This window comes from Dasypus novemcinctus, chromosome 1 (assembly GCF_030445035.2).
Source record: "Dasypus novemcinctus isolate mDasNov1 chromosome 1, mDasNov1.1.hap2, whole genome shotgun sequence".
Lineage (NCBI taxonomy): Eukaryota > Metazoa > Chordata > Mammalia > Cingulata > Dasypodidae > Dasypus > Dasypus novemcinctus.
Genome location: NC_080673.1, coordinates 97,867,910 through 97,892,659, shown reverse-complemented (window position 1 = coordinate 97,892,659; position 24,750 = coordinate 97,867,910). Strand labels below are relative to the sequence as shown.

General features: G+C 38.3%; 2 protein-coding genes across 6 annotated transcripts in view; both read right to left on the bottom strand.

Annotated features, from left to right (window-relative positions):
- LOC101437745 (sodium/hydrogen exchanger 9B1) overlaps positions 1 to 18,917 on the bottom strand; it is a 70,491-nt gene extending 51,574 nt beyond the window's left edge. For 3 of the 4 annotated variants that reach the window (XM_071215289.1, XM_071215295.1, XM_071215293.1), the window contains exons 1-3: positions 18,828 to 18,917; positions 4,281 to 4,350; positions 1,442 to 1,571 (exon numbers count right to left, since the gene is read on the bottom strand). In XM_071215289.1, coding sequence (XP_071071390.1) covers positions 1,442 to 1,571; positions 4,281 to 4,349 — 199 coding nt within the window. In that variant the 5' untranslated portion in view covers position 4,350; positions 18,828 to 18,917. Of the gene's footprint in view, positions 1 to 1,441; positions 1,572 to 2,070; positions 2,080 to 4,280; positions 4,351 to 18,827 lie in introns of those variants that run through there. The other variant, XM_058294731.1, reaches the window with a different exon arrangement.
- A 3,277-nt stretch (positions 18,918 to 22,194) lies between these two features.
- LOC101438747 (sodium/hydrogen exchanger 9B2) overlaps positions 22,195 to 24,750 on the bottom strand; it is a 50,688-nt gene continuing 48,132 nt past the window's right edge. For both annotated transcript variants that reach the window (XM_023590625.3, XM_023590626.3), the window contains one exon: positions 22,195 to 22,806. In XM_023590625.3, the coding sequence (XP_023446393.2) occupies positions 22,549 to 22,806 (258 nt within the window). In that variant the 3' untranslated portion in view covers positions 22,195 to 22,548. The remainder of the gene's footprint in view (positions 22,807 to 24,750) is intronic.

Genomic DNA, 24,750 nt, shown 5'->3' with positions numbered 1-24,750 from the left:
GAATCTAAGTTTGAAGTTTGAGTGTATGGTATTGTAGACCCCTGCTCAATTAGCTCCTGAGCAACTGCAGTCCAACATTAGCAGACAAGCGGTAGTGACCAACACATTTCCCTCTTTTCCACAGGGCCCAGCTCTGAACAACTGCTCCACAGAAACCACCCACTAACTAGACAGGGGCATAGGAATGTGCATGCTTAAAAAATATTGTCAAATAATTCTTGTGTCTGTTAAGATCTATGTGCAGAAATTATATTTACAAGAGTCCAATCACTTACACTTGTAAATTCAAAGAAATTGAATTGTTCAAATTCAAAGAAAAGTCTCCCTCTGTACCTTAAAAATACACTGGAAGCAGACTTGGCCCAGTGGTTAGGGCATCCGTCTACCACATGGGAGGTCCGCGGTTCAAACCCCAGGCCTCCTTGACCCATGTGGAGCTGGCCCATGCGCAGTGCTGATGCGTGCAAGGAGGGCCCTGCCACGCAGGGGTGTCCCCGTGTGGGGGAGCCCCACGCGCAAGGAGTGCGCCCGTAAGGAGAGCCGCCCAGCGCAAAAGAAAGTGCAGCCTGCCCAGGAATGACGCCGCACATACGGAGAGCTGACACAACAAGATGACTCAACAAAAAGAAACAAAGTTTCCCATGCCACTGACAACAACAGAAGCAGACAAAAAGTACATGCAGCAAACAAACACAGAGAAACAGACAACTGGGGTGGCAGGGGAGGGAAGAGAAATAAATAAATATTAAAAAAAAAAAAGACTGACATTAATTAAAAAGCAACATTTGTTAAATGAAAGCAAAATGAATAAAATCTGCTTTCAAAAACTTAAAGTTAATAAGTAGTCAACAATAAAATTTAAAAAACTCGATGACTTATAAACTTCATCATATTTTAATCTAATTTTTTTTCACAATAGGTGCTATACTTCTGGAGATCAAGATCTCTCTCTCTCTCTCCTTCAGTTTAACCATATAGAATATTTAGAAAAAAATTAGGAAATTATTCTTTGTGACTATTTGGTAGCAATAAGAGATGCTTTAAAAATTTAGTGGTTTTATACAACTCTTTAAAAAGCTAATCAGTTTAAAAACTTGGATGTAATTTTAATAAGAATCTTAATATAGCCAGACGTATAATGTTCTTGCTAGCTAATGTAAAACTAAACATCTAAAGTAGGTTTTAAATAGAAATCTTTAATCAATGCTGTTTCTAATCCCAAATTTTAACATGAAAAGGCATGAAAAGGAGTAAAATATCTGTTACACAGTATTGCTTTTCATTTTTAACAGATTCAAGTAAATATTTCCTCTTTGTGCCCATATTGCTTATAACAGAGCTGACCATTGAAGCATTAAGCAGTGCTTTGTTGTCCTGTGTTTTAACTCATCAAGTTTTTAAATTTCGTTTTCTCTCCATTTACGTTTCTTCTTTCACATACCATTTGTAATAACTTCATTCAGTGTCCCTTGTGGAGGACAAGGAATTTCAATCTCCTTTCTCTCCTGTGGTTTTGTTTCCTCTGTTTCTGACAGGGTGGTTTCTGTGTATTCTCTACGACTTTTGAGGATCTGAGGCAAAACAATGAAATCTTTTAAGAAATATACATTCCACACAATTTTATGAATATGCTAAATCACCAAATCTCATCACAAAATTGACATTTTTAATATCAATTTGGAGCATTACACACACTAAAGAAGATTCACGCTATATATCAACAAACACTATCTGGCATATGTGGTTGTCACAGGAATACATTTTGTAGGGCACCTTGGTTTAACTTTATATAGGCTTGGGTCCCTGCCATTCACACAGACTTAAGGGAGCCTATTGTGTGGGCAGAATAATTAAAAGTGTATCCCCTCAGTCTGCTCTCCAGAGATTATTCATCAAAACTTTTATGGAATGAAAATGCAACTAAATTGGAAATGAGGGGAAACATAATTTTACTTGGACTCATTTCATTTGAAAAATTATATAACTGCAAGGAAAATGAGAAAAACATAGGTCAAGCTTTCAGAAACTCAAGGTTCATGCCCCACTAATATTTATATATAATATATTTACCTCATTCTTCCAGGCCTTTTAATGGTAGTCTAATTATGAGTGCTGATTGGGAAAAAAAGAAATTTTTGGTTTGGGAGAATACTGAAGACTTCACCCAGAGTAAAAAATTAAACTAAACAAACAAACAAACAAAAAAATCCAAAACAAACAGATAGAGTTAACCCTGAAGTAGTAATCCCTAAATTTGTCTTATGATCATCATGATGCATATGTGTGTACACATCAGCATTTTGTGTGTATGGATAACACAGTGCAGCAGGAGAGAGAACATCAAATTGTCTCAGGAAATTGTAACAAATACTAAAGAGCACAGAGTGATGAAGCAAAGGGGAAGAAAACATTTAATGAATAGGTAGATAAGCATGACAGTAGTAGTTAATGACTAAAAATTAATTTTGTAGTTCTTCAAGATCAAAGTTCTGAAAACCTGATTAAGACTGACCTGTTTTGAGTTCCGGTGTAGAGAATTTTTCTGGAAAATCCATCAGTGGCCAAAAGTCACAAAGGTGAATTTTGACTAGGGTATGTGAAGGGTCATCTATAGTAAAACTATACTTTAAAGATTCTATTTCAGAATTTATAAGTTGATATAGACTAGGATGAAATCTTCACAGATTTATAATGCTATTAGAATTAATGGCGATTTTTAAAAATATTTCAAAGAATGACTTCTTGGGGACTTTAAGAACGATAGCAATATCTATGCAAAATATGCAATGATAATTCTAATTACGAAAAATTATTCTTTAAAATTCGACCAGCAAAAAGTCTAATGACTTACTGTATACACTTAGAATATGTTAAAAAACAAAACAAAACCAAGAAACTTGAGTCTTGAGGTAGGTTGAATTATATACTTCAAGAAACACATATTCTTAATCTTCAATACACATCCCTGAGGGTGTGAACCCATTGTAAAAAGGACCTCTGGAAGAAGTTATTTTTAGTTAAAGTGTGGTTCAAGTGAATGAGGGTTGATCTAATTCTGTAATACTGGAGGCCTGAAAAAGAGAAAGCCCTAAAGAGCAGCCAGAAGTTTACAGACTCCAGGAGAAAGCTGATATCTTGCTTTTGGACTTCTTTTAGCCTCAAAACCATGTTAAAAAAAATACTTGCTGGGAGTGGATGTGCCTGAAGGGGCTGAGTGCCTGCCTTCCACATGGGAGGTTCTGGGTTCAGTTCCCGGTGCCTCCTGAAAAAAACAAAACAAAAAAAAGAAACAAGCAAAACAGGTGGAAAAATCAACTGAAGGAAGCCGATGTGGGCCAGTGATTGAGCACCAGCTTCCCACATACAAGGTCCCAGGTTTAGTCCCTGGCCCCCCGGCAGCTCAAAAACAAACAAAAACAAAAAAAAACACAAAACTTATTGTTGGCGGCGGACTTGGCCCAGTGGTTAGGGCGTCCGTCTACCACATGGGAGGTCCGCAGTTCAAACCCCGAGCCTCCTTGACCCGTGTGGAGCTGGCCCATGCGCAGTGCTGATGTGCGCAAGGAGTGCTGTGCCACGCAGGGGTGTCCCCACGCAGGGGTGTCCCCGCGCAGGGGAGCCCCACGCGCAAGGAGTGCACCCCGTAAGGAGAGCCGCCCAGCGCGAAAGAAAGTGCAGCCTGCCCAGGAATGGCGCCGCACACACGGAGAGCTGACACAACAAAATGAAACACAGATTCCCATGCTGCTGACAACAACAGAAGTGGACAAAGAAGAAGACACGGCAAATAGACACAGAGAACAGACAACCAGGGCGGGGGAAGGGGAGAGAAATAAATAAATAAATAAATAAATAAATAAATCTTAAAAAACAAACAAAACCTTATTTAAGACAAAACCAGTTTGTGGTATTTGTGATAGGAACTCAGGCCAACTAAGACAGGTCTCCTTAAAAGATGTAGCAGAACATTTTAATCTTGTCTTTATCCTTACTAGTTTAAATTACTGAGTTTTTCCTGGAAGTGACAAGAAAATATTAGCTACAATGCCATTATTCCTAAAAGTGATCTCTTTAGCTCCAAAACACTCTGTGGTTATCCCTTTTCATGTGCTCCATAAAACACCTTTTTTTGCTTACTTCCTATGATGTGTTAGAGCTATCAATTTCCAAATTACTTCTCATTTTAAAGCAGACTAATAAAAGAAATTTAACTAGAAGGTAAACTTAGAAATAAATGTTAAGATCAAGTTTATTTTTATATAGTAAATTACAGTTTTTACCTGAGAAGTTGGAGATGGTTGGGGGCTTTTGTCCTCCACATCTTCATTTTCTGATTTTGTGGTGTGCATGCTAATCGTTAAAAGAATTTGAAAGAAAAAACAGGACTATAAATCTATTTGAAAATAAATATGTTTAAGTGGCATTTTAAAATGATTGTTATCATAAAATTGTATCATCAGGTATCTTCATAGTCAAAACAGCTCCACACATTCATTTTTAAATTATTAACCAAAGCCATATCCATAACTTTTAAAAACTATTATAACACAGTAATTTAGTACTTCTTAAAAGTTCATAACACTGTGCCATCTCTTACCAGCTTATATAAGAAAACCCAGTTCTTTATTTCACACAGAGAACAAACATGTTTGGGATTATTTCTACTGCTAATGTACTCTATCTGCAGTCATGCTCCTGTATGAGACCACAGGAAAATTTAAAATTGAAATTAAAATAGAAAATTAACTACATTAATACCTACATCATCTGTAAGTTACTGATATTTTACAAAGCCCATCTGTAAGGTCTGTAGATTGGAAATTGAAGCATATCTATAAGGTTTTATTTTGAATAAGAATGAACTAGAATCACACTGAAAGAAGAATTAGGTCTGGAAACTTTTATGTTAAAATATTGGTTGTTTCTACCTCTGTGATTCTTTGCTAGCTTTGAATGTAGAGAGAATGCTTTTGACGCACAAACTTGGTCTGCTGTATTCCAGGAGCCCTTCCCGGCTGGAAGGGACCACATCATTGTTTGCCTTGGAAGCTGACAAGGGACTAAAGAGACCTGACCCTCTCAATTCATCTCCTTACTGATCAATTCTGGTTGTTGAGGATGCAGAGGGGAGTGGAATTATTTCCTTTATGGGAAAAGAGAGGGGGCTACCAGGAAAGGTTGGAGAACAACCTGTGAGAAAGTTTGAATTACGAGGCTCTTAGCTTCCAGGCAGGATCGTCTAACACATTGATCTTGCCCATGTTGCAGCAAACACACTCCATTCAGACTTTGAACTGAGAGGGCTATGGAAGAGCTCATCTGCTGGCTGACCAAAGAAGTGTATGTGAAGAAATTTAAATAATTAAAAGAGACTTTTCCTGGCCTTTTCAGCTTCCCTCTCCAAGGCCCTTGGAAGCTGATCTGCCACCTATTACTGGGTCCAGAGCCCAGATTTGAGCAACTAACAGGGACAATCCTGAAGACCCAGAACAGGCTGAACCAAGAATCAAAGAACAGCAGTAACACACAGTCTACCACCATTAAATTCCTACACAAGAGAGAAATTGGGCATCAGGGTAAACTCACCATCACAATCAGATGCCTAGATGTCAGCAAAAAAATTACAAGCCATACAAAGAAAATGGAAGAAATGGCCCAAGAAAAGGAATACATCAAAGCCCCAAATGAGACACAGGATTTGAGACAACAAATCTATGAGATTCATACAAATTTCCAAATCAAATTAATGAGTTGAAACACAATATGGGTAAAGAGACAAAGAACATTAAGAAGACACTGAGCAAGCACAAAAAGGATTTGAAAACCTGAATAGAAAAATAACAGCACATGGGAATGAAAGACACAATAGGTGAGATCAAAAACACATTAGAGGGAAGTGGATTTGGCTCAATGGATAGAGCATCTGCCTACCACATGGGAAGTCCAAGGTTCAAACCCAGGGCCTCCTGGGTTCACCCATATGGTGAAGCTGGCCCTTGCGCAGTGCTGATGCGCGCAAGGAGTGCCGTGCCATAACAGGGGTGTCCCCTGCGTAGGGGAGCCCCACGAGCAAGGAGTGCACCTTGCAAGGAGAGCTGCCCTGCGCAACAAAAGTGCAGCCTGCCCAGGAGAGGGGCCATATACACAGACAGCTGATGCAGCAAGATGACACAACAAAAAGAAACACAGATTCCCAGTGCCACTGAAAAGAATACAAGCAGACAGAGAAGAACACACAGCGAATAGACAGAGAGAGCAGTGGGGGGATGGGGAGAGAAATAAAACAAAAACAAACACATTAGAGGCATACAACAGCAGACTCTAAATGAGAGAATAAAGAATAATTGATACAGAAGACAGAACGGTTGAAACTGGAGAGAAGAACACAGAGGGAAAAGAATGGGAAAATTGAGAAGGGGTTCAGGGAATTGAATGATAACACAAAATGCAACAACATACATGTCAAGGGAAATAGAAAAAAAACAATAACAACAATTAAAAAGACATACATGTCACGGGAGTTCCAGAAGAAGAAGAGAGGGGAAGAGGGATAGTAAGAGTATTTGAGGAAATAATAGCTGAAAATTTCCCAGTTCTCATGAAAGAAATGAACTTACATGTAAAAGGAGCTCAGTGTATCCCAATCAGAATAAATCCAAACAGACATATTCCAAGACACATACTACTCAGAATCCCAAATGTCAAAGATAGAGAGAATTCTGAGAGTGGCAGGGAGAAGCAAACCATCACACCCAAGGCATGCATGCCCAGTGAGACTTAGTGCAGATTTCTCATCAGAAACCATGGAGGCAAGATTACAATTAGGATACTGAAAGAGAAGAATTGCCAGCTGAAAATTCTTTTTCTGGTAAAATTGTCCTTCAGATATGAAGGGGAGTTTAAAATATTCACAACAAATAGAAACTAAAAGAGTTCACGAGAAAGAATCCATCTTTGTAAGAAATATTAAAGGGAGCTTTAGAGCCTGAAAGTAAAAGGACAGTGAGACTTGGAGGAGAGTCTAGAAAGCAAAAATAGCAGAAAGGATAACCAAAAGAGTAAAAAGACTGATGAAAATAAGATATGACATATGAAAACCAAAGAATAAAACAGTGGAAGTAAACAATGCATTTACAGTAATGTTATTGAATGTGAATGGATTAACCTCCCCAATCAAAAGATACAGGCTGACAAAATGGATATGAACCATCCACTTGCTTTTTACATCAGACTCACCTTAGACCCAGGGATACAAACCGGCTGAAAGTGAAAGATTGGAAAAAGACACTCCATGCGAACAGTAACCAAAAAAAGAACAGCTGTAGTTATACTAATATTGGATGAAACAGATTTTAAATGTGAAATTAAAAGAGATTTCAAGTTTTAATTTTCAGATACTCCACCAGAACATAATCTCCTAGACAGAATTGAATAATAGTCCCCAATGATATACCCAAATCCTAACTTTCATTATCTGTGAATTTGACCTTATTTGGAAATAGGGTATTTGCAACATAATTAAGTTAAGGATTGTTAGATGAGATGACCCTGGATTTTGGATGGGCCCTAACCTCAATGAAAAGTGTCTTTATAAATGACAGAAAAGGAGAAAACTCAGAAACATAAAAGAGGCCATGTGAAGACAGAGGTAGAATATGGAGTCATGCTGCAGCAAGCCAAGTTAACCCCTGGAGGCACCAGAGGCTGGAAGAGGCAAAGAGGATTTCCTCCTAGATCCTTCAGTGGGAGTGAGATTCTCAACACACTGATTTTGGACTTCTGGCCTCTAGAGCTGTGACAGAATAAATTTCTCTTGTTTAAAGTCACCAAATTTGTGGTGGCAGCTCCATAAAACAAATGCATCCCCTAAGATTCCAGGCATCTATATTTTTAAGATAGGCAAACAATTTTAATAGTGAAAATTTTAAATAAAAATAAATGGAAAAAGAACATTAACATTTGAGTACCTACCATATGCCAGGTGCTTTAAACATGTTGTCATGCTTTAATGAAATAACCTAAATAATAGTATATAAAATCCTATAAGGGATCATAATTGACTTTATGATGTAGTAAAGCAGAGAACATTTATTCTAAAAATTGATGAAAATATTAGACCCACAAGTCTCTCAAAGTAGAACTGCATTTTGATTAAAGAGATGATCACATTTACTACTGTGTATTCTTATGCAATTAAATTAACATCAGCTGTTAGATCAGGAGCTAAGCAGTAGTAAGCTCTAAGAACAAGGAGATTGGGTGAAGCACTTAAATTATGCTAAACTCTAAAGGGAAAGGCTGAGGATTAGGGCCATTTAAAGAGCTTCAATTGAAGTACACATAAACCATGAGGTTAGGACAGAAAGTTCACTCTCACTTAATATTTTTTGACTTTCTACTTTTCTGGGCTCCAACAATAAAGCAGAAAAACAGGACAAAACAAAAAATAAGGTTTCTGCTTTCTTGGAAATTATATTCTTGTTGAGGGAGAAAGGGAAGACAATAAACAGTATTTTCAAACTATGATAGGTACTGAACAAAGTAAATCAGAATGGTGTTACAAGAGTGACATTTGAGCTGCGACCTGAATGAGAAGCTTCATGTCATACTAGGTAGATGAATTAGGAGCAGGCAAACATAATACCAAGAATCATGTAAGTAGAGAAATCCAGAAGCCAGGCAGCATATATAATACTTTGTCATGATGAGAATAGCAGGGTTTAGAATCCTGGTAAGCAGATTATGCATTAGAGCTTTGAAACCCAGGTAAAGAGTCTTAATAATAAAAGGTAAGTGTCTCTAAGAGAAGCAATTTACTCAATATTTTGTGTATGGACCAAGAGTGGAATTGGTAGGTGGTGTGCATAGTGATGAAAAGCAAAGGTTTTGGAGCTGAGGTAGATATGCATTTCATGCTCCACTTAAACATTTAATAGTTGTGAGAAATGGTTCATATCCCTTGGTCTCAGATTCCTTACCTGTAAAACAATGTTATTGATAGTGCTTAATTCACTGGTTCTTTTGAGGATTGAATTACTTAATAACAGCTGACCCAAGGTGAACTACGTTAAGTACTTAACATGAATTATCTCAATCAGTTGTTACAACAAATTTATGAGGTAGTTACTATCATTATCTCCATTTTACAGATGTAGAAACTGATTCGCAAGAAGGTTAAATAATTTTCCCAAAGTCAGTTAAATGACAAGTATTCTTTGCATTTACCCAAATTAGTAAACTGCATACTATGATGCTAAACAGAGTTAATGTTCAAGAAATGATAGTTATTTTGATTATTATTTTTCTTAGAGTGCAGATAGACATAAGGCCCTGATAAGTAACTGGGGGTCATCTGAGAAGAAGTGGAGTAAAGCAGTAGGTGGGGCAGGCCAATAATGACAGAAATCCTTTTCACTCTCAGCAGATGGCCCTGCCTCCAATTTCCATCTTCAAACCTTTCCTCTATTTTTCCCCTCCTCTTACATTAAAGCAGGCACCCTTCTTCCTGGACAATCAGACCACTTGTCTTTAGGATCCTATCTCCACTTGCATTCTCAAGAATTTTATATTATCAATAGTCCCTTCTCTGCCTATATAAATTCTCTCTTCTCTCCCACTTCCTCTCAATTAGATACTTCCCAATGACATTTAAATGAGCTCTTTAATAAAAATTCCCAGAAATGCACATCCCCATTCAGTTACTACCCTATCTGTCTCCTTCCCTTCACCAATAAACATTGGTTGGCAGTGCTCACAGTCTCCATTCCCCCAGCACTCACTCCTCAATGTACGAAAGTTGAGACTCTACACTTGCCACTGACAAAATAATTCTAGCTGCCATCTCAAATAAATTTCATGTGAACAAATGACATGAAACATCTCATTTTACTTTCGGCTTCTGTGAAACCATACTTTATTTCCCCCCTTGCCTCATACTGTTCTTCTTATTCCTTCTCTGTCTCCTCTGTAGGCTCATCCTTCTCTACTCAATTGATAAAAGCTGGGGATCCTGAAGATTCAGTCCCTCAATTCCTCACCATATCACTGTTTGGGTCCCCCAATAGTCTTCACTAGCTTCCCATTGCCCTTAGGACAAAGACAAAAATATTTAATATGGTTTATAGAGTTCTGTAAAATGTGGCCCCTGGTCCCCTTTCTAATCTAATTTTATACCATTTCCCATTCATTGTTTCACTCCCAGTAACTAACATTCTTGTGGTTTCTTAGAGTTGCCAGGTTCCCTCTGCAGGGCCTTAATAATTACTTTTTTCTCTAACTGAAACACACATCACTGCCCTCCCTTTCATTTTGTTAGCTCTTTTTTATCCCTTAGCTCAAGGACCATGTTGGACCATGTCCTTAGGAAAATATTTATGACACCACTTCTGCCCTTAGTTGAAATCACGTCCATTTGTTATATGCTCTTATGGATTCTTGATAATTTTCTTCAGAGCACTTATCTCAGTTTATAATTATATTATCCATCAGAATGATTATATGCTTAATGCGCCTGTCTCATTATCTGTAGGATCCATGATAGTGTCCAATAGGCCCTTGAAGCTCTCTTCATTTTATTATTCAATCTTTATTTCACTCTGCTTTTCAGAGTGGATAATTTCTATTGATGTATCTTCAAGTTCACTGATTCTTTCCTCAGTCATTTCCGTTCTGCTATTGAGTCCATTCAGTGAATTTTAAATTTCAGATACCATTTTTTTCAGTTCACAATTTTCCACTTATCTCTCTTTTTTTTTACGGTTACTAATTTTCTGATATGAACTAATATCTTCCCAATCATTTAACTGTGCTTACCTTATCTCATGGGACATAAGTATAAATAGCTGCTTGAAAGTCTTTGTCTTATAATTCCATCATCTGTCCTACCTTGAGCTGGCATCTGATGATTTTCTTTTCCCTTGAGACACTCATTTCCTGGTTCTTTATATGTTGAATGCTTTTGGAGTATATCCTGGACATTCTGTTATGTAAACTCTGGGTCCTCCGAAGAATTTTAAAACATATATATATTTTTTTTGTTTCAAGAGGCAATCAACCTAATTAGATGCAGATTGTAAGCTCTCACTTGTTTTCTGTGGGCTGCAGTTCCAATCAATTCAGGTTTTAAAACTTTTGCTAGGCTGCTTTCAGTTTGTCCCATGCGTGTGCCATTCAGGGCATAGTCTGTGATTTGGATGGTGGTTTAGTTCATATTATTGTTCATTGGGCTCTATTTCATGTATGCATAGTTTGGGGTGAACCAAGGATTTGAATTAAGAAACCTCATTTTCACCTTTCTCCTTTCCTGGAATCTCCCCATTCTCCATTAGTTTTCAAGTTCTCCTTTTCTGGTTTCCCTGGCTAGAAGATGGGATTTCTCTCTCTGCCCATGCTCCCATAAACAGCACCTGATCTCAGGCAAAGCTTCAAGAGGAAAAAATGGGGGAACAAAATAAGGAATCCTCATACTCTCTTTGGATAATATGGCCCAGTGCCTTAGGCCACATAAACACAGGGTTCCTAGTGTAGTTTTGGCCTCCTGTGCTGCTTTTGTACAATTGCCTGACTGGGGTCTCTCTTCAGGTCAAAGCCACGAGAGAAAAGGAAATTCACCCCTGTATAGGCAACTTCTCTAAGTTTTGACTCCCCTTCACAATCTGTCTGCTTTTGTTTACTTTTCAGAGTTCATCAGTAGTTAGTTGTTTTTTGCATTTTTTCCAGAATTTTAAGTTGTAAATAGCAGGAACGATAGGTCTGTTTCATCCTGATGGAACCAGAAATCTATGGACTTCATGAGCAAAGGGATCATATCTAGTTTTGCCCTTGAGTTACACACTGTCTGACGCATGGTAGGAACTCAATAAATATTTGTGGAATAAATTCCAAGTGAACTGAGAATTTAAAATGCCATATATTCAGATCAACAACTATAACAAAAACATTTCTGCATCGTTAACCAGAAAGGCATTTTTGGTAAGAGTAAGTGATCCCAAAACCAATAACAGGCTTTTCAAATACACTACGAAAAAGGATGCAAATTACAAAATAAGATTCTTAGTGCTTATGCTGCAAAGATAGACAAGGAATCAGCAGGAAACTTAGAAAAATGTTCTATTTTTATAGGATAAAAACCTAAAGAGTAGCAGTTTTAATGTAGCAGGATCCTGGCTAGGATAGATGTTTGATACAATTTTAGATGAATGAAGCAGAGGAGGAAAAACCAGACACCCAAATAATGTAGGAATCAGAATCAAGCTAGGTAGATTACTTGGGCCTTAGTTCTCTCCCCACGCCCCTTTCCCTTTTTTAAAAATATTATGCCTGACCCCTTTCTTCTTTGCTCTAAAAATGTCCTTGCCTCTATATTCCTGGGATTTATCATTTCCTCTGGATATCTCTTATCTGACCAAAGTGAAATTAGGTATTTGTAATTATCAATTTCCTTAATATAATATTATTTTTGTAATTTAAAATGCTTATAAGCTAAACTCATGAGTTTTGCCTTTCTCTTAAATTTTTTTAGGAGTCACTCTCAATAGAAAAACGTTTTGCCAACAGCTCCATGCAATTGTTTGAAATAAGTCTGATGTAAGCAAAAGCCTACCTGTACAATTCATAAGTTAACGGTGGTAATCCACGGGCCTATGTGTTACAGTGACTGCATTCTGTTAGGAGTTCTCTCATTATATGTCTGGATAGCTGGCATAATAGAAAGCATGAGGACTTTGTAATAAAAATATACTAGTTATATTATCCACTTGTCCTACTTTGTGCTGGCAGTAGGGAAAGCAGAATCAAATTTGAGAACATACAGTCAAATATGAGTTTACTGGATAAGGTTATTGAACATCACGGCATGACTTTTTGTTTACTAAAATAAGACTTCATACTGGTTTATCTTCCATTCTTTCTGATTATTTATCCTTTAGATTATGTTCTATTTAAATAAGCTTCTGTAAATCCTTTTTGGAATGAGGCAGAATACACACACACACACACACTCACACACCTTGCTATTATGGGGTTTAAATGAAATGTTTTTATGGCTCAAAAGTTATGGTATTCAATTGAGAACTTTTATTAATTAAAGTACTATGATCTTCATATTGCCAAACTTTGCCTTTAAAGTAGTGGAAAATTTGATGGATTTTGAGGTTCAGTTTTCACCTGTTTATTAGACTGTCTCTTTGATGGTAAATATTAGTAATGACACAATGAGGTATTATAAAAAGAATTGGGCAATCTAAGCTCTCTGCTTATAATTTGCAGAGTTTTAATTGAGTAAATCACTTGTCACTTCATCTTTCTGGATCTCAATTCCAAACCTGTAAAATAAGGTGAAGAGGAAGGATCCTAGATAATCTAAAAAGGCCTTTATCTGTTTTAAGTTTATGTTTCTATTCTTTTAGAGACCTACTAAGAAACAGAGAAGAGAGGAAAACAGTGCTTGCTGCTGGGGAACTTCACTTCTTACATAAATATCATGTAAGTATATACGTATAACATTTAATATAAGCAACTTCCTATCTTTCCCCTGGTGTGTGTTCATGTAAGGTACTTTGGTTTTATCCTATTGAAGCAATGTTGTGGAATAGTGACACCTAGTGACTACATTACAGATGAACAACCATTTATGGTCAATTCTTAGTCCTTTAAATGTAGATGACTCATTTGAGTGTGAATATTAGCTTAGCTAATATTCTAAAATCACTACTCAGCCTGTGTCCACTCCCCCCACCCTAGTTAAGAAATATCAATTAAATTTGGTAGTAACATTAACAATTGGATATAAAATAACTGACATTTCCTTAAAAAAAATTCATGAGGCATACCAAGTGAAGTATAAACTAAGTAGGCCTGCAACTTACTTTCCCCCATTGAGAGTGGAAAATTGGGATTTGAACCCAGGTGTGTCTCAAGCTATAGTCCGTACCCTTAATAATTATGCTTTATTGCATCACTGACACATAATAGGCATTTAACACATATTTATTAATGTTAGGTAAAGCATATGCATTGATATCTGTGCTTGTGAATATATATTGCTTTAGAATCTTTGGAACTAATGCCTTTTCAGACAAAGAACTTCTCCTGAAGTCATATCAAACATCATCAAGTAAAAATGACTATGTATAAATTCTTCTGTACAAAGTGAATTTGAAAGCAACAGCCACAAAAATACTCAATAAAAAGCATTCAAACTGGATCATATTTTTAAAAAGATGATAACTAGCTGGCATTCTTAAGTTAAAACCAAAACAATACAATACTGGGCTAAACTACCATCATTCAAATTGACCTTGCCACTATAAAAATTCCTATAGTACTTAACAGTTATTCCTTTTTTTTTTTTTTAATGTTGGAATTGTTTCCTTTCCCCAGTTTATTTTTTATTTTTATTTTTTTAAAGATTTATTTTATTTATTTCTCCCCCCGCCCCATTAACTGCTCTCTCATGTCCATTTGCTGTGTGTTCTTTTGTGTCCGCTTGCATTCTCAGCGGAACTGGGAATCTGTGTTTCTTTTTTGTTGCATCACCTTGCTGCGTCAACTCCTGCGCAGGCTGCACTTTTTTTGTGCAGGGCGGCTCTCCTTGCGGGGCTCACTCCTTGCGCGTGGGGCTCCCCTACACAGGGGACACCCTTGCGTGGCATGCTACTCCTTGCGTGTGGCAGCACTACGCGTGGGCCAGCTCACCACACGGGCCAGGAGGCCCTGGGTTTGAACCCTGAACCTCCTGTATGGTAGATGGATGCTCTAACAGTTGAGTCACATCCACTTCCCCACTTATTCTTATTAATCAGATATCATCTTGCATTTTTATTCTTTTCTGTTGCCTAGGTCTTGTTTCCACAACATAGTGGAAAGGTGTTCTGTAGTTCAAAGCAAGTTTTATATTCTTATCTATCTCTTAGCACCAAACACAACTGGTTGTCTTGCCTTTGGAATAATGTTTACAACTACTTACCCAAAATCCAAGGTTTTCCACATCATGGCATCAAATCATCTCGTCAAGTTTCTCTTTAGATCTTTCTCTTGACTCTACATTCAGTCAAATTAAGATATTGCTTTCCATGTTTTTATTTGTTCTCTTTTATTTGCTCAGAATACCTTTGCATAGCAACTCTACCTTGTAAATGTTACATACCAACTAAAGCCTTCTGAAGGTACACCACAGAACTGGATGTCTTCTTAAAACACTTTGTCAATTGCTGTACCTTTCTCTACATCTTTTACTGTTCTTTCCTTGTCTTCTTTACAGGCTTCTTTTCTTCTATCCACCCTTTATATGTTTGGGTTTCTCAGGGTTCTATCCTATGCCCTCTTTTCTTGTCACTCTAAACACATATCTTAAGAAATCTATTCCACTCCTATGGCTCCAATTATGCCTGATATGCTGATGAGCCTGGCCTAGAGAAATTCTTTTGAGATTCTAACTAGTATATTTAACTTATTGGCTACTGGTACTTGTCTGACAAGCATCTTATGACCACTTTATCTCCAAATGAACTCAAGACCTTTCTACCAAATCTGTTCTTCTTTCAGAGGGTTTCCTACTTCAGAGAATGAAGTCACCATCTTCCTATTTGCTCAACTTAGAAACTGAGGAGTTATTCTTTCTCCTTCTCCTTCCCTGCCTATAGTGACTTACTAAATCATATAATGCAAACTTCTCAATATTTAAATATTTTGTCTACTTCTTTCCAGACAAATTGCCACTACTCCAGTCCAGGACATAAGCATCTTTTTCCTAAATACTGCAATAGCTTTCTAACTAGTCTTTCCATCTCCCAAATTATTCCTTCCCAATGTGATTTCCACAATGCAGAGTAATCTTCTAAAATGTAAACTTGATTTTGGCAACTTCCTGCTTAGAAGTCCTCAGTGTCTTCCAATATACGAAAAAATCCAAACTCCTTAAATTCAGTTTATAAGACCCATTGAATAAGAGCCTAACCTCATCCCTGTCTGCTTTCTCTTCCTTCAACTGACACTTAGAACTTCAGCCATACTAAATTTTAGTTATTTGAACTTGCCATGTTCTCTTGCATCTTTGAAACTTTATGCATTCTGTATACTACTCCCCAAACCCAATACCTCTGATTTTTTCCTTAAAATATGATTTATTTTAAGGAATTGGCTTATGCTTTTGTGGGAACTGGTAAGCCCAAAATCTTAGGGCAGTCTGGAAGGCTGGAAACTTGGAAAGCTTGATGCTGTACTCTTGAGTCTGAAACCTGCAGGATAGGCCATAGGCTAGAAACTCAGGCAGGAATTTATGCTGTAGTATTGAAGCAAAATTTCTTCTCCAGGAAACCTCAGCTTTTATTCTTAAGGCCTTCAACCAATTAGATTACACCTACCATTATCAAAAATAATCTCCTTTATTTAAATCAATTGACCGTAGATGTTAAACTCATCTACAAAACACCTTCAGAGCAACATCTAGATTAGTATTTGATTAAGTAACTGGGTAGAACGGCCTAAACGAGTTGACATAAAATGAATGATCACAGTCTACCCTTTGCCAACTTGGCAACTACACACATCTTCTTAAATCATACTTAATATCCAAATAGAGACTATTTCAATATCATACTTCTACCTAACATCATTCAACTATCCTGTGTACACCCAAAAATGCACCAACCCTTTCCCCAGAAGAGAATGCAAAGACCTTTGGCAATATTAACTCTTCTTCCTGATATCTTATAACTTAAATACTATGATGTAAAGTTTAACATACTTAAATACTGTTTTAGTTTCCTAGCTGCCAAAAGAATTACCATACAATGCTTGGCTTAACAATAGGAATTTATGGGCTCAACAGTTTCGAGCCTAGGAGAAGTCCAAAATCAAGGCATCAGTCAGACAATGCTTTCTCCCTGAAGACTGTGGCATTCTGGGCCATGATGTCAGTGATCTTTGGTTCTTGGCTTTTCCGTCACACGGAAATACACATGGCAGCATCTTCTCCTTTCAATCCTGGGTTCCACTGACTTCCAGCTTCTAGCTACTCCCTGTGGCTTTTCTCTGTGGCCTTCTTTATAAGGCCTCCAGTAAAAAGGATTAAGACTCATCTTGATTCAGTTGGCCACATCTTAACTAAAAATAACTTCATCAAAAGGTCCCCTTTGCTGGGACCCACAGCACCCACAGCAATGGACTAAGATTAAGAACATGTTTTTCTGTAGCACATAATTCAATCCCCCAAAAATATTATGAAGTAAAGTTAATATATCTTTTGTTATATGATAAAGGCAATAAGAGAGGGACAAAAACAAAGATTTTAATGTATATAAATACCAGTTATAGCTGGTATTTATAACTACCTTCTACTACTTACTCATATTCCCTTTGCCCTCAGAAAGTACCTCAGCTGGTTGTTGTTCTTTGCCTGGTGGAGTGACCCAAACCTCAATTTCTGAAGGGTCAGGGCCATTAGTAACCCTGTCTGAATTGGGTTGTTCTAGTTTTTCATTGACTTTAACTGCATAACTTTATAATACTAAGAGAAGCCCTAAAGGATCTTTTCTACTCTAGACATAACCTTTTTTCCATTGTGTAGTAGCAATCCAGTTTCCCCTTATCCACATATGTCTTTATTGGACTCCTTGTTACCAATTTTTTAACTAGCTTTCCCCTAGGTAACCTATGACCTTTTACCAAGGTGATTGTGCAATAGGGAAAAGGAAACAATCAGACTTTTGGGGCATTACTGAATCAGTCTGATACAACTTTATGTTCCTTCCAGCATCATTCTACATCTTTAATATCCATTCCTACAAATATCCCTCAGAAATCTGCCTATAGCAGTTGGAAAAATCATGCAGTTCTTTTGGAGTGGAGCACACCTCATGGGTCACACTTAGTATCTGATCCTTCAGGACTTCTTGGCACTTGAGTCTTGTTATAGGTCTTTCGAATAAAAAATGGGTTGTGGGGGTGGATCCTGAGGAGAATTACCACTTAGCAATTAGTCTTGAAAGGCACCCTTCTCACGGGAAGCCATTACAGGTTCCTCAGGCAAAGCAGAGTTAACCTCCTCAGACAGGGGTACAAGGGCCACCTCTGTTTGCATAGAAGACTAAGCTTCACCAGGGTCTGCCTATATGTCTCCATTTAAAATTTCAGGATCACATTTCTTCCCAATCAACGCCCTCACTTTTTAACAACAAATATCTTGCAAGGTTGGGGATTCAATCTGCATTGTAATTCAGCTATTTGCAGGATGAAACCCTGGGTTTGGTTTCAGAAATCTCAGCTCTCCAGCTACAACCTGGCGTAGGCCTGCAGAGCTCCCAGTTTTTGAGAATACACCTGCATAATGTGCCTGACACACCAAATTAATGCAACAACTGTCCTTAACCCTTGGAAAGCATTAATCTAAAGTGCTTGTCCACAGTGACAAGGCCAACTGAAATTGGAGGAGTGGGGGGTAAGGAGCCTTCCCAAGATCAGCAACCAACCCAGTCACAGGCGCATACAAAGTTGCCTTTGCAGAGAGCGACCATTTGTAGAACAGCCTGCACTTAATAAAATAAATTTTGCGGTCAGTCTTGTGTGGCAGATTCTTTCCTTCTTACTTGCAAGTACTTGTAAAATGAAAGAAAGTAACAAAGGAGTAAGAAAGATAATAAAAAAGAGAGATGAAATAGACTAGGGAGTAAAGAAAAGGGCCAAGGGGAGAAAAGAAAGGATCTGCGACTGTTTCCCCAACGCCGGGCACAAGAAGTCTGTCTCTCTAACTGAAGGGGGAAGACGCTCGGGGACTAAGGACGAGTGCCCAAGAGCCTGGTACCGGAGAGGGCGAGAAAAACAGGCCGTACCTGTAATTCCTCTAGCATCCCCCGCCGCCCCGGGAGCGGTCCTGGCGCCCAGCAACCGCCGGCAGGCCACGCGCCGCGCGGGGGCGGGGTGCAGCCGCCGGGGCCGGATTGGGGCGGGGCCCATGGCGGCGGGGCGGGGCCGAGGGTGGTGACGCGTTTAAGGGGCGCTGGTGACGGTCCAGTCCTGCAGACGCCGCGGTGAACTTAAGACACCCAGGGACTGTGTCCCCTGTTTTTTCAACCCATTTAACCCCTTCCTTTCGAGGTCACTTCTGAATATTGACTTGTGGAGTTGCATAAGTCCAGGGACAGAATTGACGTCACTGGGCACTGTAGCCAGTAAGAAGAGCCAGGGACTGCACTGTCCTGTCTTCCTGGGAGTCAGCTTAAGTGTGGTGCATTGGTAAAGGGCATAGTCTCTGGAGTCAAGACTGTCCGAGCTCATAGCTCAGCACTTCGGCTTTATAGCAATGGGACCGTAAACGAATAATCTCTGTGAGCTTCAGTTTTTTTCATCTGTAAAGGAGTCACTCCTACGGTGAAGTGAGTATAAATGGATTGATCTGCGGCAAGTGTCTGGAATGGAACAGGGCTTGGAACGAAGGGCTGCAAGAGTAAAATTAATATAAAATGGGTGCTTGAGTAGTTTGTTTTCTTCATTGTACTTTTCTGTGTTCTGAATTTTCTGCAATGCAGTGTAGTATTTTTGTAATCGGAAAAATAATCAATGCTACTTTTAAAGAATATAATGGATGATATAAGGAAATTTTGAGGAACCCAAATGTAATCAGTCATTTGGGGTTAATGCCAGAAAGAAAAAACTGAATGTGACAATAACTCAAAGAGCTTAAGCCTAATCAGTCTGTCTGAAAAAAAGGTAGATGAACTCTATAAAAATGACATGGGAGAGCAAGAATTCGTAGTGTTTGTTTAGCGCCATCCTTGGAACTCTGACACCCATATGTGAACTGTTGCATGGCAAGTAGTTTTCTGATAGTGGAAGAAACTGATGGAGTCAGTAAATGTTTGTTAAATTCCTTCTATGACCCATGCCCTGTACTAGATGCTGAACATTCAAAGATGACCACAAAGCTCCTGCCTGTAAAGAGCTATTTAAACATGTAAACAATCTAAAAAAAGTGTTATAGGTGTTCTGTCAGAAGTATGTATAGGGTATATAAACCCTTCTGGCAGAGACCCAAAGTTTAGTCATCATTTCTGTTGTTGGGAGAGGTAAGTTTGGTTGAAACAAGTCAATATTCTCTATTCTCTACCAAGTTAATTCTGAGTTTATCAACCAAGTCAAGAGCTATGACAAACTTGAGGCTTCATGCAATGAGCCCTGCAGAGTGGTCAGACTTCTTCACTCTGACCTCACTATCTCGGCTGTAGATAATGGCAACCTAGTCTAGCAATTAATAAATTACTATAAAGAGTTTCCAGTAATAGGCCCAAATTTCAGAGATCCAATGGAGGAAGTCAAAAAGTCATAGATGATGTCATTAGATGGTGGCTGTGCCATGGAGGAAAGGTAAAAAAGATGAAACAGACTATTTGGCAGTGGCCGAATGCACTACTCAAGGTGCATCTAACCATTTCTAGACTCTGTGGCTTTCCATTTCTAATTCTTCTTTGAAGGTCAAAGTATTTATAATGGCATCCTCATTTAGTTAGACTAGCTATATTTTGTATATATTAATGGGTATTGAAAGCCTGATATTTGAAGAAAACACTATTGGTGACAGGGGAAACAGCAGTAATGGCAGCATGCTTCTGGGTCAAGCCCCTTCTAGCTAAATCCTAGTGGTTCCTTGAAAGCCAGCTGAGGCCCTGCATTCTCAGGGAAGCTGAGCCTATACTGCACCACCCCTGGATTGGTTGCATGCCCCTGCTATGAGCTCGGTAGCATCGCTGTACACCGCCATACTTCCTGCATAAGAGCCCTCTTTTGCAATCTCTTGTTTAATAGTCTGTTTCCTTTGTCAGAATGTTGGATAGGAACAATATTAACCTTGATGGTGTTCCTAGATCACCAAAGGCTTTCAGTAATTAATTGCTGAATAAATCTAGTTTCAGAGCTTGCAAAAGTAGAGGACCAAATCAGCTTTCAGTTTAGATTATGGTGCCCCATGCACCTAACCAATGAAGTTCAGTTTGAATCATACATCTAACATTTGGTATAAACTAATCCAATCCAAAGTGAGAACATAAACACTAAGAGAATGCAGCCCGAGAGAGTAACCAGAGGCAGACTGACAGCACAGAAAAGGAAGCCTGCTCAGAAAAGGCAAATAGTTGTGAAGAGAGGTGAAGGCCCTGGTGGAAAGTGCAGGAACAGTAGTCCAATTAAAGAGAGGAGTGGACCAGGCTTTTACAGATCATCTTGGTGAGATTAGAATATTTATCATATATTAACTTAATACATATGTAATATATTCTTCGAGATTAGATTGAATTTTGAATTTTAGATTCATGAGTTTAGAAGGGATATGACAAGTAAGTAATAAATACTTCATATATACATATGACATGATAAAAGCTGCATTTAAATATGATTATTCTAGCAACTAGGTGGGGGGTGACCTACAGTGGAAATGAACTTATGGGTGATACATAAAATCAGAGATGCCCTTTTACATAAGGTAGAATAAGATATGACCTATGCAAATAGGCTTTTTTTTTCTTCCTAATATCTTCTCTGCTGGCAAGTCAGAATGCCTGGAATTCCTGCCACAGCAGTCACTCTTTTGGTTTTGTACAGTCTCTAGAAGATCTTGGTTAACATGCAAGAATATACTAAGTGATGGTAACATCCAACACAGTGGCAGCTCTGGCTCCCAAGTTTGACTTTTTGTTCTTCCTAGAAGTGTGGATGACTAACTAGAGACAATACTTCTCAACAACTCACAGCTGGGTAAGGTCATCACCAATGGAACATAAAAGGAGAGAAGTATCTAATTTCCACATTGCTTCCTTGAATGTAATTGGCTCCCCTTGGACTTTTTTCCTTCTTCCTGAAGGCTAAGAAGGAGACATGGTAGAAACAGTGAACAGAACAGCCTCATGACAGAAGGACATGGGTCTCCAAATGACCTGCCAAGCAGAGTAAGCCTGACAGCATCAACCAGTCAACCAGTTTCATGAGAGGGAAATATATTTCTATTAATATCTGGGGCAAGAGGAAGAACCAGTGAAGATACTGTGTATACTTAATTTTGGTGGTCACCAATCAGTTATAATAATTCACAAAAAGTAGTAAGAGACGTAGAGAAATAGAGAAGAATCAGAATAGCAGGGAAAATGTGGGTAGGAATTAATGGGGGACTGAAATATGGCATTAAAAAAATAATCAGAAGAGCCAGAACAGTTCAAGCAACAAGAGTCTTAGGCAACAATGAATCATGAAATTGACAGTAACAGGACAAGCTGTTGCCTGGCAGAAGGGGATACTGAACTCCGTCTTTAACGTGTTAATTTTATAGTGTGGTACCACATTAAAGCAGATATGTATTTATACAAATAAAGATATACAATGAAGGAGTGTTTGAGAAAAAAGAATTGGAGATTTTTACAACATTACCACCTACATGGAAAGAACAGTGGCTAAAAATACTGTTTAAAGAAATTGTGGCTATTGCCCTTAAACATTACATATTTCAATTTCCATCTTGGTGAAAGTGGCCTCTGGTAGTCGATAAAAATAGCCCCTAATAGCAGTTTTCTAATCATTACATTCAGCGTTCTCTCTTTCCCCCTCTAAAAGTGTACAGCTGTTTCTCCTCCATTCTTCTCCAACTTTATTTTGATGTTCAGCTTTCTGGAGAAGCCTGGGGCCCAGCAAACCAATAAGTAGACTTCCAATAGGAGCTGTGATGAGGATGGCCAGAAACGCCACTGTCAATACATCCATTCCATATTCAGCTAGCTGTTTATCTCCATGTGATCTTGCTGTGTCCAAAGCCACAGATCCTATTGCAGCCTATAAAAGTTTGAGTTAAGTAGGAAATAGAATAACAGAAGCACATATTAAAAAGGTGAATTATTTTATCGTTTGCAGCAATAAATTGTTCCTTTGTTTGATTTAAGAAAGTTCTATCAGTCTTTCAAAGTGTTCAGAGTTGTTTTTGAGGATCTAAAAACAGATCCTACCTTTGCATGGGGACAACTGATGATTTATATGGACCTATTTGCATAAGGTAGGGTTACAAAAATATTAGGTAAGTACATTTCATAACTCAGGGCAGATAACAATCTTACAGTATCAGTAATAACATAACATAAAGTTCAGTATACTAAATTTTTTCTGAGTAAAGACGCATGTTACTGGTCTTCTCATTCTTTTATTTTTAGAAATTTTGACAGGAAGTTGCCTTGGCCCAATGGATAGGGCGTCTGCCTACCACATGGGAGGTCCGTGGTTCAAACCCCCAGCCTCCTTGACACGTGTGGAGCTGGCCCATGCGCAGTGCTGATGTGCGCAAGGAGTGCCGTGCCATGCAGGGGTGCCGCCTGCGTAGGGGAACCCCACGTGCAAGGAGTGCGCCCCGTGAGGAAAGCCAACCAGCGCGAGAGAAAGTGCGGCCTGCCCAGGAATGGCGCTGCACACACGGAGAGCTGACACAACAAGATGTCGCAACAAAAAGAAACACAGATTCCTGGTGCTGCCGATAAGGATAGAAGCGGTCACAGAGAGCAGACAAAGGGGGGGGGTTGAGGGGCGAAGGGGAGAGAAACAAATAAAATCTTTAAAAAAAAAAAGAAAATTTGAATTTATGGAAGAACAAGATGAAAAAATGCAGTGATAATTATTGGAAGATGGTGGCATTTTAAATGCAAGAATATGTATTGCTTTAGAATCTAAACTACTAATAACTGTTAAACATGATGAAACATGGAAGTGGTAGGCACTTCAGGAAACTGAAGTTAATCCAATTAGGTATTTGGTAATTCTCTCTCAGGAGTTAGTGAAATGTTTTACTTAGAATTTAATAAAATAAATTTTACTGAAATTATTATGAAAATTATCATTTTCCTTTAGAGACAAAGTGCAATATTATCAATGCACGTGGAGAAAATATATTAGTCAATCTGTTTATCCCTTTATTCCACAGAGCACAACAATGTTAGCCTACATGACAATGAAAAAAAAATGTGAAAATATCAGACACAATGGCAGAGACTACTAGTTGTCCAAAAATATCTGAATGCTCCTTCCCTTCTATACTAGAACTTCTAAGTTTTGGCTTGTCACATAGAGACTTTTTTTCTGGCCTTCTTTGCAACTTGATATAGCTATGTTTCTAAGTTCTGGACACTGAGAGGTGAGCATAAATGATAAGTACTGCTTGTAGATTGTGCCCTGAAAAGGAATGTACACATGTGCCTTTTATTCTTTTTTTCCCTTTCCACTGGATGGGAAATGGTGAGGGTTGGGATTGTCACCTTGGACTCAAGAAAAGAAATCACATGCTAAGAACAGCAGTTACCCTACCAGCTCTGGCATGCCCATGCTGGACTGTTTGTGAGAAAGAAATGAAAATCTCCCATTTAATCCATGCATTTTTGGGGCTTTTTGTTGTTGCAGCTTATCCTGCACCATACCTAATTCAACATTTCATATATTCTTGCTAAGAACTGCACACATTGTAGCATATATCTCTTGGTTCTCTCTCTATGTGTATGTGTGTGTATGCATTTGGGTTTGTATATATGCTAGGTTGTGATGTAAAATATATTTCTTATAGAGGGTGACAAATAAAGTAGCTCAAAAATATACTGGCATATATATGAAGTCTTGTTTCTTGTGCAGTGGCAAGAGAAGAAAATTTCTGCATAATACTTGCCTCCACAGAACAAACATCCTAGATACCTCCATATCCTACATATTTTTTCTTTAAAATTTAGCTTGATGGTAGGAAAGTGC